Source organism: Oncorhynchus tshawytscha, linkage group LG01 (assembly GCF_018296145.1).
Source record: "Oncorhynchus tshawytscha isolate Ot180627B linkage group LG01, Otsh_v2.0, whole genome shotgun sequence".
Taxonomy (NCBI): domain Eukaryota; kingdom Metazoa; phylum Chordata; class Actinopteri; order Salmoniformes; family Salmonidae; genus Oncorhynchus; species Oncorhynchus tshawytscha.
The window spans coordinates 92662246-92679023 of NC_056429.1; the positions used below are offsets into that span (position 1 = coordinate 92662246).

The 16778-nt window shown below is 46.6% G+C and overlaps 1 protein-coding gene across 1 annotated transcript in view; it reads right to left on the bottom strand.

The window, feature by feature from the left end:
* LOC112238315 (integrin alpha-9-like) overlaps positions 1 to 16778 on the bottom strand; it is a 166294-nt gene that overhangs the window by 30143 nt on the left and 119373 nt on the right. Inside the window, exons 19-23 of the mRNA XM_042327389.1 lie at positions 13036 to 13122; positions 8988 to 9067; positions 7023 to 7106; positions 3804 to 3912; positions 3338 to 3445 (exon numbers count right to left, since the gene is read on the bottom strand). Of these exons, the coding sequence (XP_042183323.1) occupies positions 3338 to 3445; positions 3804 to 3912; positions 7023 to 7106; positions 8988 to 9067; positions 13036 to 13122 (468 nt within the window). The remainder of the gene's footprint in view (positions 1 to 3337; positions 3446 to 3803; positions 3913 to 7022; positions 7107 to 8987; positions 9068 to 13035; positions 13123 to 16778) is intronic.

The following is a 16778-nucleotide window of genomic DNA, read 5'->3' on the forward strand; positions in this document are numbered from 1 at the left end:
ACACATGTTAGGATGACATTAACACACGTTAGTGACATTAACACATGTTAGTGACATTAACACATGTTAGGATGACATTATCACATGTTAGGATGACATTATCACATGTTAGGATGACATTAACACACGTTAGGATGACATTAACACACGTTAGGATGACATTAACACACGTTAGGATGACATTAACACATGTTAGGATGACATTAACACATGTTAGGATGACATTAACACACGTTAGGATGACATTAACACACGTTAGGATGACATTAAGACATGTTAGGATGACATTAACACATGTTAGGATGACATTAACACATGTTAGGATGACATTAACACACGTTAGGATGACATTAACACATGTTAGGATGACATTAACACATGTTAGGATGACATTAACACACGTTAGGATGACATTAACACACGTTAGGATGACATTAACACACGTTAGGATGACATTAACACATGTTAGGATGACATTAACACATGTTAGTGACATTAACACATGTTAGTGACATTAACACGTTAGGCTGACATTAATACAGTGCCTTGCGAAAGTATTCGTCAACCTTTTTCCACATTTCAGGCTTCAAACAAAGATATAAAACTGTATTTTTTGGGGAAGAATCAACAACAAGTGGGACACAATCATGAAGTGGAACGACATTTATTGGATATTTCAAACTTTTTTAACAAATCAAAAACTGAAAAATTGGGCGTGCAAAATTATTCAGCCCCCTTAAGTTAATACTTTGTAGCGCCACCTTTTGCTGCGATTACAGCTGTAAGTCGCTTGGGGTATGTCTCTATCAGTTTTGCACATCGAGAGACTGAAATTTTTTCCCATTCCTCCTTGCAAAACAGCTCGAGCTCAGTGAGGTTGGATGGAGAGCATTTGTGAACAGCAGTTTTCAGTTCTTTCCACAGATTCTCGATTGGATTCAGGTCTGGACTTTGACTTGGCCATTCTAACACCTGGATATGTTTATTTTTGAACCATTCCATTGTAGATTTTGCTTTATGTTTTGGATCATTGTCTTGTTGGAAGACAAATCTCCGTCCCAGTCTCAGGTCTTTTGCAGACTCAAGCATTTCGCTACACTCGCATTAACATCTGCTAACCATGTGTATGTGACAAATAAAATTTGATTTGATTTGACTCCATCAGGTTTTCTTCCAGAATGGTCCTGTATTTGGCTCCATCCATCTTCCCATCAATTTTAACCATCTTCCCTGTCCCTGCTGAAGAAAAGCAGGCCCAAACCATGATGCTGCCACCACCATGTTTGACAGTGGGGATGGTGTGTTCGGTGTGATGAGCTGTGTTGCTTTTACGCCAAACATAACGTTTTGCATTGTTGCCAAAATGTTCAATTTTGGTTTCATCTGACCAGAGCACCTTCTTCCACATGTTTGGTGTGTCTCCCAGGTGGCTTGTGGCAAACTTTAAACAACACTTTTTATGGATATCTTTAAGAAATGGCTTTCTTCTTGCCACTCTTCCAAAACGGCAAGATTTGTGCAATATACGACTGATTGTTTGTCCTATGGACAGAGTCTCCCACCTCAGCTGTAGATCTCTGCAGTTCATCCAGAGTGATCATGGGCCTCTTGGCTGCATCTCTGATCAGTCTTCTCCTTGTATGAGCTGAAAGTTTAGAGGGACGGCCAGGTCTTGGTAGATTTGCAGTGGTCTGATACTCCTTCCATTTCAATATTATCGCTTGCACAGTGCTCCTTGGGATGTTTAAAGCTTGGGAAATCTTTTTGTATCCAAATCCGGCTTTAAACTTCTTCAAACAGTATCTCGGACCTGCCTGGTGTGTTCCTTGTTCTTCATGATGCTCTCTGCGCTTTTAACGGACCTCTGAGACTATCACAGTGCAGGTGCATTTATACGGAGACTTGATTACACACAGGTGGATTGTATTTATCATCATTAGTCATTTAGGTCAACATTGGATCATTCAGAGATCCTCACTGAACTTCTGGAGAGAGTTTGCTGCACTGAAAGTAAAGGGGCTGAATAATTTTGCACGCCCAATTTTTCAGTTTTTGATTTGTTAAAAAAGTTTGAAATATCCAATAAATGTCGTTCCACTTCATGATTGTGTCCCACTTGTTGTTGATTCTTCACAAAAAAATACAGTTTTATATCTTTATGTTTGAAGCCTGAAATGTGGCAAAAGGTCGCAAAGTTCAAGGGGGCCGAATACTTTCGCAAGGCACTGTACATGTTAGGATGAATGTAAGGTCATGACTGGAATTCAAGGAAATTGCAATATGGAAATATTTCCCCCACATTTATTTAATGCCGGCTCATGTTTATCATGTGTGTTCATCTTGTCTGTTACTCTGACCTACTACAGAAGAAGAAGAGAACCTCAGTGTGAAATGACCTCTCCTTACCCTATAGGACAGGGAGACTACAGTCAGACAGTGTTAACACAGAAAAAGTTGTATCCCAAATGGCACCCTATTCCCTGTTTAGTGCACTCCTTTTGACCAGGGCCCCAGTTTCATATCTCAGTGACTCCAGATCTACGTTGGGGATATAAAAGAATAGTAGCATGCTCCGCAGGTGCCCCATTCCCCCAGTCGTTCCGTGTAAAGCTCTCTGATCCCTCCAAGTAATTCCAGATGTGGGGATACGGTCCGACGTCCCTACAGTCTCTGCTCCAATCCTCCCATTCAAACAGTCAACACAATTATAAGGTTGGAGCTCCCCCTGATCTACCTATATGAAAGGAGCGGTGCAGGGGTTATGAAAACACAGCACCCACTGGGGGTACCTAAATGAGCAACTGTTGTTGTGAAACTAAATGGTCGCCCAGCCAGTAGTAGCTGTATCAACACTTCTTTCCCATTTATCCCAAAAAATCATCAAATAGTGCCTCGCACTGTTCTAACGGGTCCTGTGTTCCATGAGCAGAGACATAGATAAACAAGAAGGCCATTTTAACAGTATTAAAGTGTTTGCCAACGTGGATCCACAGCACTCAGCTATGAAGGAAAACAAGAGCGATAGACTTCAGTTGGATAAAGGCAACAAAGAATGTGGATGTGTGTAGGTGGATAAACCCCTATACAACGCCAGAGGTACTGACGTTTGGGCGAATGGGTGGATAGTGTGGATAGACTGCTGTGCTATCTTTGGTCTCCCCTCAGAGCCTGGTTCCTGTCTAGATATCTTCCTTCTAGGATGTTTTTCCTGTCTCTTTGTGGTCTAGGCCTGGTTAATGTAAAAGCACCTGATGATAACTGCTGATGTAAAAAGGACCTTATAAATGAATCTGATTGTTTGAATTTGATGTATAAACTGCTGTTGGAAGGTTCCCACCTGTGTGTCCATGATGTGGAACATGTCGGCCCCATTGCCAGCCAGTCGGTTTGGGATCCTGATGTCCACTATGGAGCCAGGTAACCTGCTGGGGCCGTTGTTGATCACCTGGAAAACGATGAAAGAGGTGGAGAGAAATATTAGGGAGAGAAAGATGGTGAAGGGTAGAGAGAAATAGAAGGTCAGGGGTAAGAGAGGTAGAGGATTGAGGTAAGAGAGAATGTGGGGGGGTAGAAAGAAAGAAAGGTGGATGAGAGACAGGGATAGAGAGAGAGTAGTGTGAGAGAGCGAAAGAGAGGGCAAAAGAGAGAGCAGTGAGAGAGAGCGATAGAGAGATAGGTTTACAAGGAGCCAAAATAATATGCTGCATGTTTTGATGAGGTAGATGGGGTAGAGCTACTGGTACAGCCATATCAATATAATTGACTTGAATGAGGATTCCCGGATGTCCAGGTGTCACCAATACCTGAAAGGTGAAGTTTAAAGGCTGGAAGTTACACTCCATGTCCTCCAGCTGGATGAAGCGAGAGGCATCGATGGAGTTCCCATACAGAAAGGATGTTGGAGTCACTAAACTGTAGACGGATAGAAAGTGATATTGTATTGCGCAGCCCCAAAAGATTCATGCCAAGATCATTATTTACGGATATCAAATCAAATGTATAACATGTTTTTGTAGGTCTGTATGTTTTATAGATCAATTTACTGTTAGAGAGAGACTGATTAAAGACTGGTGTGTCCCCAGATGTTTTCTTCAAGTCCTGTGGTAGAGGAAAGCTGTCATGTTCTGTGAGAATAGTAGTCTGACGACTCACACTCATTTCTTCCACTGCTCTTATCAATCGCTACATACTTTAGTCTAAGCCATCATTGAGGTTGTTTTTGGTGAGTGGGGGCACGAGGGGCGTTGTACAAAACAAAGTCATCAGCGAATGGATTGTCTCTAACTAATCAATTTGAGTATCAAAGCCAATGACGAAGGAAAGATCTAGGATCTGATAAAACACCTCAGATACAGCTCTACTCTGTCTGATAATGCTGTCTGATGTCTGATAATGTAGCTCAGCTCTGTCTGGTGTCTTTCATCTTTCAAGAGGCTTAGAACAGAGGTGGAGAGACCAGGCGGGGGAGAGACCAGGCAGGGCGAGTCCAAGCAGGGAGAGACCAGTCAGGGCGAGTCCAAGCACGGAGAGACCAGGCAGGGCGAGTCCAAGCAGGGAGAGACCAGGCAGGGCGAGACCAGGCAGGGCGAGACCAGGCAGGGCAAGACCAGGCAGGGAGAGACCAGTCAGCGCGAGTCCAAGCAGGGAGAGACCAGGCAGGGCGAGTCCAAGCAGGGAGAGACCAGGCAGGGCGAGACCAGGCAGGGTGAGACCAGACAGGGCGAGACCAGGCAGGGAGAGACCAGGCAGAGAGAGACCAAGCAGGGCGAGACCAAGCAGGGCGAGACCAAGCAGGGCGAGACCAAGCAGGGCGAGACCAAGCAGGGATAGTCCAAGCAGGGATAGTCCAAGCAAGGAGAGACCAAGCAGGGAGGTTCCAAGCAGGGAGGTTCCAAGCAAGGAGAGACCAAGCAGGGAGGTTCCAAGCGGGGAGAGACCAAGCAGGGAGAGTCCAAGCAGGGAGGTTCCAAGCAAGGAGAGACCAAGCAAGGAGAGACCAAGCAGGGAGGTTCCAAGCGGGGAGAGTCCAAGCAGGGCGAGACCAAGCAGGGCGAGACCAAGCAGGGCGAGACCAAGCAGGGCGAGACCAAGCAGGGCGAGTCCAAGCAGGGAGAGACCAGGCAGGGCGAGTCCAAACAGGGAGAGACCATGCAGGGCGAGTCCAAGCAGGGAGAGATCAGGCAAGGAGAGATCAAGCAGGGAGAAACCAAGCAAGGAGAGACCAAGCAGAGAGAGACCAAGCAGGGAGAGACCAAGCAGGGAGAGACCAAACAGGGAGAGACCAAGCAGGGAGAGACCAAGCAGGGAGAGACCAAGCAGGGCGAGTCCAAACAGGGAGAGACCAGGCAGGGAGAGACCAGGCAGGGCGAGACCAAGCAGGTAGAGACCAAGCAGGGCGAGTCCAAACAGGGAGAGACCAGGCAGGGAAAGACCAGGCAGGGCGAGTCCAGGCAGGTAGAGACCAAGCAGGGCGAGTCCAAACAGGGCGAGACCAGGCAGGGCGAGTCCAGGCAGGGAGAGTCCAGGCAGGGCGAGTCCAGGCAGGGCGAGTCCAGGCAGGGCGAGACCAAGCAAGGAGAGACCAGGCTGGGAGAGACCAGGCAGGGAGAGACCAGGCAGGGAGAGACCAAGCAGGGATAGTCCAAGCAGGGAGAGACCAAGCAAGGAGAGACCAAGCAGGGAGAGACCAAGCAGGGAGAGACCAAGCAGGGAGAGACCAAGCAGGGAGAGACCAAGCAAGGAGAGACCAAGCAAGGAGAGACCAAGCAAGGAGAGACCAGGCAGGGAGAGACCAAGCAAGGAGAGACCAAGCAGGGATAGTCCAAGCAGGGCGAGACCAAGCAGGGAGAGACCAAGCAGGGAGAGACCAAGCAGGGAGAGACCCAGGGAGAGACCAAGCAGGGAGAGACCAAGCAGGGAGAGACCAAGCAGGGAGAGACCAAGCAGGGAGAGTCCAAGCAGGGCGAGTCCAAGCAGGGAGAGACCAAGCAGGGCGAGACCAAGCAGGGCGAGACCAAGCAGGGCGAGACCAAGCAGGGAGAGACCAAGCAGGGCGAGACCAAGCAGGGCGAGACCAAGCAGGGAGAGACCAAGCAGGGAGAGACCAAGCAGGGCGAGACCAAGCAGGGCGAGACCAAGCAGGGAGAGACCAAGCAGGGAGAGACCAAGCAGGGCGAGTACAAGCAGGGAGAGACCAGGCAGACTCATAAACTACCAGAGACAGAGACTTTCATCTTAATGCGACTGTTTGTATTAATCATGATACAGCTCAAATAAAAAGAGACTGTCTATTAGCTTGATTCTAGCCAACCATCTTAGCATCCTGTCCATGCTGATGGATAATGTATATTTGAATAATACATGGTGTTGTCTAGTGACTTCATCTGATAGCATACGTTCAGAGACTTTACCAATACATTATGGGGATTGGGTGTATTTGGCCTAACTCTAGGAAATGGTTTACAGTATGTCTACAGTAAATGTGTATTACAGCACGTGTGTATTACAGCATGTCTACAGTACGTGTGTATTACAGCATGTCTACAGTACGTGTGTATTACAGCATGTCTACAGTACGTGTGTATTACAGCATGTCTACAGTAAGTGTGTATTACAGCATGTCTACAGTAAGTGTGTATTACAGCATGTCTACAGTACGTGTGTATTACAGCATGTCTACAGTAAGTGTGTATTACAGCATGTCTACAGTAAGTGTGTATTACAGCATGTCTACAGTAAGTGTGTATTACAGCATGTCTACAGTAAGTGTGTATTACAGCATGTCTACAGTAAGTGTGTATTACAGCATGTCTACAGTACGTGTGTATTACAGCATGTCTACAGTAAGTGTGTATTACAGCATGTCTACAGTACGTGTGTATTACAGCATGTCTACAGTACGCGTGTATTACAGCATGTCTACAGTAAGTGTGTATTACAGCATGTCTACAGTACGTGTGTATTACAGCATGTCTACAGTACATGTGTATTACAGACAAAGTAAAGATGTTTTATTCTCTTACCCAGTGATAGCTGTGTCCACCTCATGGACCAGTGGGATAGACAGATCCAACTTGTTGTCCAACAGCCTATGCTCAGGGTTGGCACTACAATGAGAAAACAATAGGAGACAATTAACAAATAGTCCATATAGTAGATAATAACACATTAACTATGCCAATTTACAGAATAGTGATTTAAGTACGAAACTTTGTCTTCTCTACAGCAAACTGAAAGAGAAAGTTCAATCTTAAATTCTTCTGTCTAAAGAAAAAGGTCATCATTTTTCCACTGCTAACTTCCATACAAATCTGGCTGCTTGGAATTATTCCCCTCTCCCAATGACAGGAGACCCCTCCCAGCAGTCTAATGTGACGGCAGACCCCTCCCAGCAGTCTAATGTGACGGCAGACCCCTCCAAGCAGTCTAATGTGACGGCAGACCCCTCCCAGCAGTCTAATGTGACGGCAGACCCCTCCCAGCAGTCTAATGTGATGGCAGACCCCTCCCAGCAGTCTGTGACAGCAGACCCCTCCCAGCAGTCTAATGTGACAGCAGACCCCTCCCAGCAGTCTAATGTGACGGCAGACCCCTCCCAGCAGTCTGTGACAGCAGACCCCTCCCAGCAGTCTGTGACAGCAGACCCCTCCCAGCAGTCTAATGTGACGGCAGACCCCTCCCAGCAGTCTGTGACAGCAGACCCCTCCCAGCAGTCTAATGTGACGGCAGACCCCTCCCAGCAGTCTAATGTGACGGCAGACCCCTCCCAGCAGTCTGTGACAGCAGACCCCTCCCAGCAGTCTGTGACAGCAGACCCCTCCCAGCAGTCTAATGTGACGGCAGACCCCTCCCAGCAGTCTAATGTGACGGCAGACCCCTCCCAGCAGTCTGTGACAGCAGACCCCAGCAGACCCCCTGTCGTGTACGCGACATTTAGAAATCTATATTATTAAATTATTGCACCCACACTGCTCGTGCGCACCAACGAGCGTCTGATTTGCCCAGGGCTAAAATAGAAGTCAGTTCTATTTGTGACACAGATCGCGCTGCAAGTCCTGCCTCTCCCATATCCTCATTGGTTTATAGAAGCAGGTACCCACGTGTCATCTCCTCATTGGTTATACCCACGTGGGTGATTGAAAGACGAACTGTGTTGTTGGTCGTTGTGGTAATGCTATGAAAGTTTAGACGCCAATCACCATATAAGTTCAAAGAAGAAAAAGCCTGGAAGGAGGAGAGATGACTAGAAACAATTCGGTTGACCGTTTTTTGTGTGGATTAATTGTCGGAGTAGAGGACCTTGTGCAGAACAAACTAGCTAGCAACAGCAAGCTAACTAAATAGGGCAAATTAGGTAGCAAGTGCAAGCTGGCTAGCTAAATTGCCATAACTGTTTAATGCTTTTTGACCTGTCCCCAAATTAAGGTAATTGGTTCAGAGTTTGTTTTGATATTTTAACCTGCATGTCGTGATCGCGTTTGATGTGAGGGGACAAAATACATTTTTGCACGATGGCACACGCGCAGCCGGTTTGGATTCCGTGTAATGTGACGGCAGATACCTCCCAGTCTTGTGTGACAACAGCCCCCTCGCAGTCTTGTGTGACAGAAGTTGTAGCCTACTGCCTGACTGCCAAACTAACTGCTCTCTGCTCAGTGGCAAACATACAAGACATGCACTTCCAGTGGTTAGACAATGATGTCAGTTGTGTACATACAGTGTGTAGGTCCAAGGCAAATGCAATTACACACGATAATGTGAGCAAACAGAATCGATTGGGTACCAATCAAACCTGTAATTGTGTCTGTGTGGAGGACTTTTAATCAAAGTACCTGACACGATTAGCAAAGCGTACAAATTAAAAGGTAGATATTTTACCAGTCTATGTAGTGTGTATACATCTTCTCATTACCAACAAATGGTCTGGGTTTAGGCTTACCTTGCACTAAAACATACCCTTGTATTACATTTATAACATCACAACGTACCTTTTTGCATGAACTAAAAACTGCAATGTCTCATTTTCCCCTGAAAGCCGACTTGTGTCGAAGATCACTGCAAGATGATACTGAGGAAAGACAAGGAAAGACGAGTGTTGGGGAAAGCTTTTAGTTAAATAACATGATGTACATCAAGTAGCCGACAAAATCATTTGTTTGCTTTTCAGGCTCTCCAGGGTATATTGGCAGTCAGTCAGGCAAGCAGGCAGTCAGTGGGCACTGTACTGTAGGCTACTCCATCCTGTTTTCCTCTATACAGACTATTCACATCATGGCCCATTAACTGCAGTCAATACCAGAAGGGTATATAGTACGCCATCCTGTTGCATTTGAGGTTATAAATAGATTCTACATGGTTGGTATGGAAAGACATTTATGTCTGAACTACACACTGACTGTAAAACATTAATAAATAAATATTCTGTGATCATGTTTAAGACAGTTGCCTTAATCTGTGCTCTTGATAAAGTAAATGTTATGCATGGGTAACAATGAAAACTAGACATTGAATGGTATGGTTGGTATTAGAAGACTTGAGTGTAAAAAAACATAGGAACACAATATATTTCCATGACAGACTGACCAGGTGGATCCAGGTGAAACTATGACCCCTTATTAATGTCACCTGTTAAATCCACTTCAATCAGTGTAGATGGAGGGGAGGAGACAGGTTAAAGAAGGATTTTTAAGCCAATTGAAACATGGATTGTGTATAGCAGATCCTTTGTTCAGACCACCACCCAGGACAGTGAATCTAATTCCAGAAGCCGACAACATCGCCGCAGAAGAGGCAGACGGTGTGGCCTCCTGATCAGGCTCCGTTGACGTGCACACCGCCCACCGCTTCTGAGTATACTACTCAGGTAGAGGTAGACGAAGGTAGACGAATTATAGCAAGGGTTGCTTTCCAGAGAGACATCAGAGACTGTAGAATTCTCTGTTTCACGGAAACATGGCTCTCTCGGGATACATTGTAGGATTCGGGTCAGCCACCGGGCTTCTTCATGTGTCGCGCCAACAGAAATAAACACCTCTCTGGGAAGAAGGGCGGGGGTGTATGCTTCATGAGTACCAACTCATGGTGTACTCACAACAACATACAGGAACTCAAGTCCTTCTGCTCACCCGACCTAGAATTATTTACAATCAAATGCCGGCCATATGACCTCCAAGATAATTTGTGTCAGTTATTTTCACAGCTGTGTGTATACCCCCTCAAGCAGACACCACGACGGCCCTCAAAGAACTTCACTGGACACTGGACTATGTAAACTGGAAATATATCCTGAGGCTGCATGTACTGTAGCTGGGGACAAAGCTACCTAAATTTTATCAGCATATTGATTGCAGCATTAACACGGGCAATATTTATTTATTTAATTTGTATTTATTCTTTCTTTAACTAGGCACTTCAGTTAAGAACAAATTCTTATTTAAAATGATGGCCTAGGAACAGCAGGTTAATTGCCTTGTACACTCAATCACTGCTACTCTAACTTCCGCGATGCATACAAGGCCCTCCCTCGCCTTCCCTTTGGCAAATCCGACCACGATTCCATCTTGCTCCTACCATCTTCTAGGCAGAAACTCAAACAGGATCTACCCGTGACTAGAACCATTCAACGCTGGTTTGACCAATCGGAATCTACACTTCAAGATTGTTTTGATCACATGGACTGGGAAACATTCTGAGCATCAATCTATACGCTGACTCCGTGAGTAAGTTTAAAAGGAGTGCATTGGAGATGTGACTATTAAAACCTACCCTAACCAGAAACTGTGGATGGATTGCGGAATTTGCGCAAAACTGAAAGTGCGAACCACCGCATTTAACCATGGAAAGAGGACTGGGAATATGGCCGAATATAAACAGTGTAGTTATTCCCTCTGCAAGGCAATCAAACAATCGAAATGTCAGTATAGGGACAAAGTGGAGTCGCATTCCAACGGCTCAGACTTGAGACATATGTGGCAGGGTCTACAGGAAATCAAGGACTATAAAAAGAAAACCAGCCACGTTAAGGACACCGACATCTACTTCCAGACAAACTAAACACCTTCGTTGCCCGCTTTGAGGATAATACAGTGCCACCACGGCGGGCTGCAAACAAGGACTGCACCCCCCCCCCCTCTCCTTCTCCGTGGCCGATGTGAGTAAGACATTTAAACTTGTTAACCCTTGCCAGGCTGCTAGCCCAGACGGCATCCCTAGTCGCGTCCTCAGAGCATACGCATACCAGCTGGCTGGTGTGTTTACGGACATATTCAATCGCTCCCTATCCCAGTCCGCTGTTCCCAAAGGCTTCAAGATGGCCAGCATTGTTCCTGTACCCAAGAAGGTAAAGATAATTGAACTAAATGACTACCGCCCTGTAGCACTCACTTCTGTCATCATGAAGTGCTTTGAGAGACTAGTCAAGGATTATATCACCTCCACCTCCCCCAGGTGGTGAAGGTAGGAAACAACATCTCCACTTCGCTGACCCTCAACGCTGGGGCCCCACAAGGGTGAGTGCTCAACCCCCTCCTGTACTCCCTGTTCACCCATGACTGCGTGGCCATGCACGGCTCCAACTCAATCATCAAGTTTGCAGAAGACACAACAGTAGTGGGCCTGATTACCATCAATGACGAGAGAGCCTACAGGGAGGAGGTGAGGGCACTCGGAGTGTGGTGTCTGGAAAACAACCACTCAACGTCAACAAAACAAAGGAGATGATGGTGGACTTCAGGAAACAGCAGAGCGAGCACTCCCCTATCCACATCGACGGGACAGTAGTGGAGAAGATTGAACGTTTTAAGTACCTCGGTACATTACGGACAAACTGAACCTCAGGAGGCTGAAGAAATTTGGCTTGTCACCTAAAACCCTGCAAACTTTTACAGATGCACAATCGAGAGCATCCTGTCGGGCTGGTACGGCAACTGCACCACCCTCAACCATAAGGCTGTCCAGAGGGTGGTGCAGTCTGCACAACGCATCACCAGGGGCAAACTACCTGCCCTCCAAGACACCTACAGCACTACACACCTACATGTCACAGGAAGGCCAAAAAGATCATTAAGGACAACAACCATCTGAGTCACTGCCTGTTCACCCCGCCACCATCCAGAAGGCGAATTCAGTACAGGTGCATCAAAGATGGGACCGAGAGACTGAAAAACAGCTTCTATCTCAAGGCCATCAGACTGCTAAACAACAATCACTAACTCAGAGAGGCTGCTGCCTACATAGAGACTCATATCACTGACCACTGTAATAAATGGATCACTAGTCACTTTAAACAATGCCACTTTAATAATGTTAACATATCTCACATTACTCATCTCATATGTATATACTGTACCTTATACCATCAACTGCACCATGCCTATGCCGCTCATCCATATATGTACATATTCTCATTCACCCCTTTAGATCTGTGTGTATAAGGCAGTTGTTGGGGAATTGTTAGATTACTTCTTAGATATTACTGCACTGTCGGAACTAGAAGCACAAGCATTTCAATAAACTCGCATTAACATCTGCTAAGCATGTGCATGTGACCAATAAAATGGGATTTGATGTGTGCCATTCAGAGGGTGAATAAGCAAGACAAAATATTTAAGTGCCTTTGAACGGGATATGGTAGTAGGTGCCACGAGCACTGGTTTGAGAGTGCCAAGAACTGCAACGCTGCTGGGTTTTTCACACTCAAAAGTTTCCTGTGTGTATCAAGAATGCACCACCACCCAAAGGACATCCAGCCAACTTAACACAACTGTTGGAAATATTGGAGTCAACATGGGCCAGCATCCCTGTGGAGTGCTTTCGACACCTTGTAGAGTCCATGTCCTGAAGAGTTGAGGCTGTTCTGAGGGCAAAAGGGGGTGTGACTCAATGTAAGGAAGGTGTTCCTTATGTTTTGTCAACTCCGTGTTAATGTAGAAACAACAAAACATGTAATATATTTATAAACATTCTGCCATGACCAGTAGGAGCCATACCTTAGTCAGATATTTAGAAACATTCTGCCATAACCGGTAGGAGCCATACCTTAGTCTTTGCTCTCATGAAGGGAAATCCCACGCTGCATTGGAGGAAGTCTAAAGCAACAAGACCACAGGAAATGCCCTTCTCTTCCTTGAATAGAGAAACAAACATGGAGGAAGGGACAGGGGAGAGAGAGAGAGAGACGGGGGAGAGGGGGGGAGAGAGAGAGAGAGAGAGAGACAGAGGGACGGGGGAGAGGGGGAGAGAGAGACAGAGGGACGGGGGAGAGAGAGAGAGAGAGACAGAGGGACGGGGGAGAGAGAGAGAGAGAGACAGAGGGACGGGGGAGAGAGAGAGAGGGACGGGGAGAGAGACAGAGGGAGGGGGGAGAGAGAGAGAGAGAGGGACGGGGGGGAGAGAGAGAGAGAGACAGACGGGGAGAGAGAGAGAGAGACAGAGGGACGGGGGGAGAGAGAGAGAGAGACAGAGGGACGGGGGGAGAGAGAGAGAGAGAGAAAGAGAGACAGAGGGACGGGGGGAGAGAGAGAGAGAGAGGGACAGGGGAGAGAGAGAGAGAGAGAGAGACAGAGGGATGGGGGAGAGAGAGAGAGAGGGACGGGGGAGAGCGAGAGAGAGAGACAGAGGGACGGGGAGAGAGAGAGAGAGAGAGACAGAGGGACGGGGGGAGAGAGAGAGAGAGAGACAGAGGGACGGGGGAGAGAGAGAGAGAGAGAGACAGAGGGACGAGAGAGGGAGAGACGGGGGAGAGAGAGAGAGAGAGGGACAGGGGAGAGAGAGAGAGAGAGAGGGACAGGGGAGAGAGAGAGAGAGAGAGGGACGGGGGAGAGAGAGAGAGAGAGACAGAGGGACGGGGAGAGAGAGAGAGAGACAGAGGGACGGGGGGAGAGAGAGAGAGAGACAGAGGGACGGGGGAGAGAGAGAGAGAGAGAGACAGAGGGACGGGGGGGAGAGAGAGAGAGAGAGAGACAGAGGGACGGGGGGAGAGAGAGAGAGAGACAGAGGGACGGGGGAGAGAGAGAGAGAGAGACAGAGGGACGGGGGGAGAGAGAGAGAGACAGAGGGACGGGGGGAGAGAGAGAGAGACAGAGGGACGGGGGAGAGAGAGAGAGAGAGACAGAGGGATGGGGGAGAGAGAAGGGAGGGAGGGAGGGACGGGGGAAACATTGAGAACCAAGGTGGAGGCAGCACAGAGAAAATATGATCACAGTGACATACTCACTTCACAATATATAACTGTGCCTGTGAGGAATTAACTTGTTGGAGGGGAAACACAAACACACACAGAGACAGAGAGACAATTGATGTATGGATGACTGATAGTGAAGACTGTGTTTGTGCAGATAACCAACAATTTACAACGTTTGGAATACGAATAACGTGAGGTAAAATAAATCATTCATTAATCAGAAGACGATTGATCAGATATGGAAATATCTGAAAGGTTATATTAGGAAATTATAACTTTGCAATCTGAATATTTTCCTTGGTGCCCCGACTTCCTAGTTAATTACAGTTACATGATTAATCAGTTTGATCATGTAATACTAATTACAGAGGATCTTTGATTAAAAACTAAGTCTTCAATTTAATGATAGTAAAGACACAACAGTATGCAAGTATAAACACCATGGGACCACGCAGCCGTCATACCGCTCAGGAAGGAGACACGTTCTGTTTCCTAGAGATGAACGTACTTTGGTGCGTAAAGTGCAAATCAATCCCAGAACAACAGCAAAGGACCTTGTGCTGATGCTGAAGGAAACAGGTTCAAAAGTATCTATATCCACAGTAAAACGAGTCCTATAATCGACATAACCTGAAAGGCCACTAAGCAAGGAAGAAGCCACTGCTCCAAAAGCACCATTAAAAAGCCAGACTACAGTTTGCAATTGTACATGGGGACAAAGATCATACTTTTTGGAGAAATGTCTTCTGGTCTGATGAAACAAAAATTTAACTGTTTGGCCATGATGACCATCGTTATGTTTGGAGGAAAAAGGCAGGAGGCTTGCTAGCCAAAGAACACCATCCCAACCGTGAAGCACGGGGGGGCAGCATCCTGTTGTGGGGATGCTTTGCTGCAGGAGGGACTGGTGCACTTCACAAAATAGATGGCATCATGAGGGAGGAAAATTATGTGGATATATTGAAGCAACATCTCAAGACATCAGTCAGGAAGTTAAAAGCTTGGTCGCAAATGGGTCTTCCAAATAGACAAAGACCCCAAGCATACTTCCAAAGTTGTGGCAAAATGGATTAAGGATAACAAAGTCAAGGTATTGGAGTGGCCATCACAAAACCCTGACCTCAATCCTATAGAACATTTGTGGGCAGAATTGAAAAGGCGTGTGTGAGCAAGGAGGCCTACAAACCTGACACAGTTATACCAGCTCTGTCAGGAGGAATGGGACAAAATCACCCAACTTATTGTGGGAAGCTTGTGGAAGGCTACCCGAAACGTTTGACCCAAGTTAAACAATTTAAAGGCAATGCTTCCAAATACTAACTGAATGTATGTAAACTTCTGACCCACTGGGAATGTGATGAAAGAAATCATTCTCTACTATTATTCTGACATTTTCCATTCTTAAAATAACGTGGTGATCCTAACTGACCTAAGACAGGGAATTTTTACTAGGATTAAATGTCAGGAATTGTATTTGGTTAAGGTGTATGTAAACTTCCGACTTCAACTGTATATATTGTGACATTTCACTGGTCATCCCCAAAGCCAACTCTTCCATTGGCCGCCTTTCCTTCCAGTTCTCTGCTGCCAATGACTGGAACAAATTGCAAAAATCACTGAAGCTGGAGACTCATTTCTCCCTCACTAACTTTAAGCACCAGCTGCAAGAGCAGCTTACCGATCACTGTACCTGTACACAGCCTGTAAATGGCCCACCCAACTACCTCATCCCCATATTGTTATTTATCCTCTTGCACCCCAGTATCTCTACTTGCACATCATCATCTGCACATCTATCACCCCAGTGTTAATGATAAGTTATAATTATTTTGTCTCTACAGCCTATTTATTGCCTTACCTCCCTACTCTTCTACATTTGCACACACTGTACATATATTTTTCTATTGTATTATTGACTGTACGTTTGTTTATGTGTAACTCTGTGTTGTTGTTTTTGTTGCACTGCTTTGCTTCATCTTGTCCAGGTCGCAGTTGTAAATTAGAACTTTTTCTCAACTGGACTTCCTGGTTAAATAAAGGTGAAATAAATAAATACACATTGTATGTGTGTGTGTGGGGGGGGACATGGTGTGTGTGCGGGGGTGAGATGTGATGTGTGTGTGGGGGGTTGGGGTGAAACATGATGTGTGTGTGGGGAGGTGAGACAATGTGTGTGTGGGTGGGGGTGAGACATGATGTGTGTATGGGGGGTGGAGACGTGTGTGTGTGTGGGGGGTGGAGACAATGTGTGTGCAGGGGGTGGAGACATGATGTGTGTTTGGGGGGTGGAGACATGATGTGTTTGCGGGGGGTGGAGACATGATGTGTTTGCGTGTGGGGGGTGGAGACATGATGTGTTTGCGTGTGGGGGGTGGAGACATGATGTGTGTATGGGGGGGTGGAGACATGATGTGTGTGTGGGGGGGGTGGAGACATGATGTGTGTATGGGGGTGGAGACATGATGTGTGTATGGGGGGTGGAGACATGATGTGTGTGTGGGGGGTGGAGACATGATGTGTGTGTGGGGGGTGGAGACATGATGTGTGTGTGGGGGGTGGAGACATGATGTGTGTGTGGGGGGTGAAGACATGATGTGTG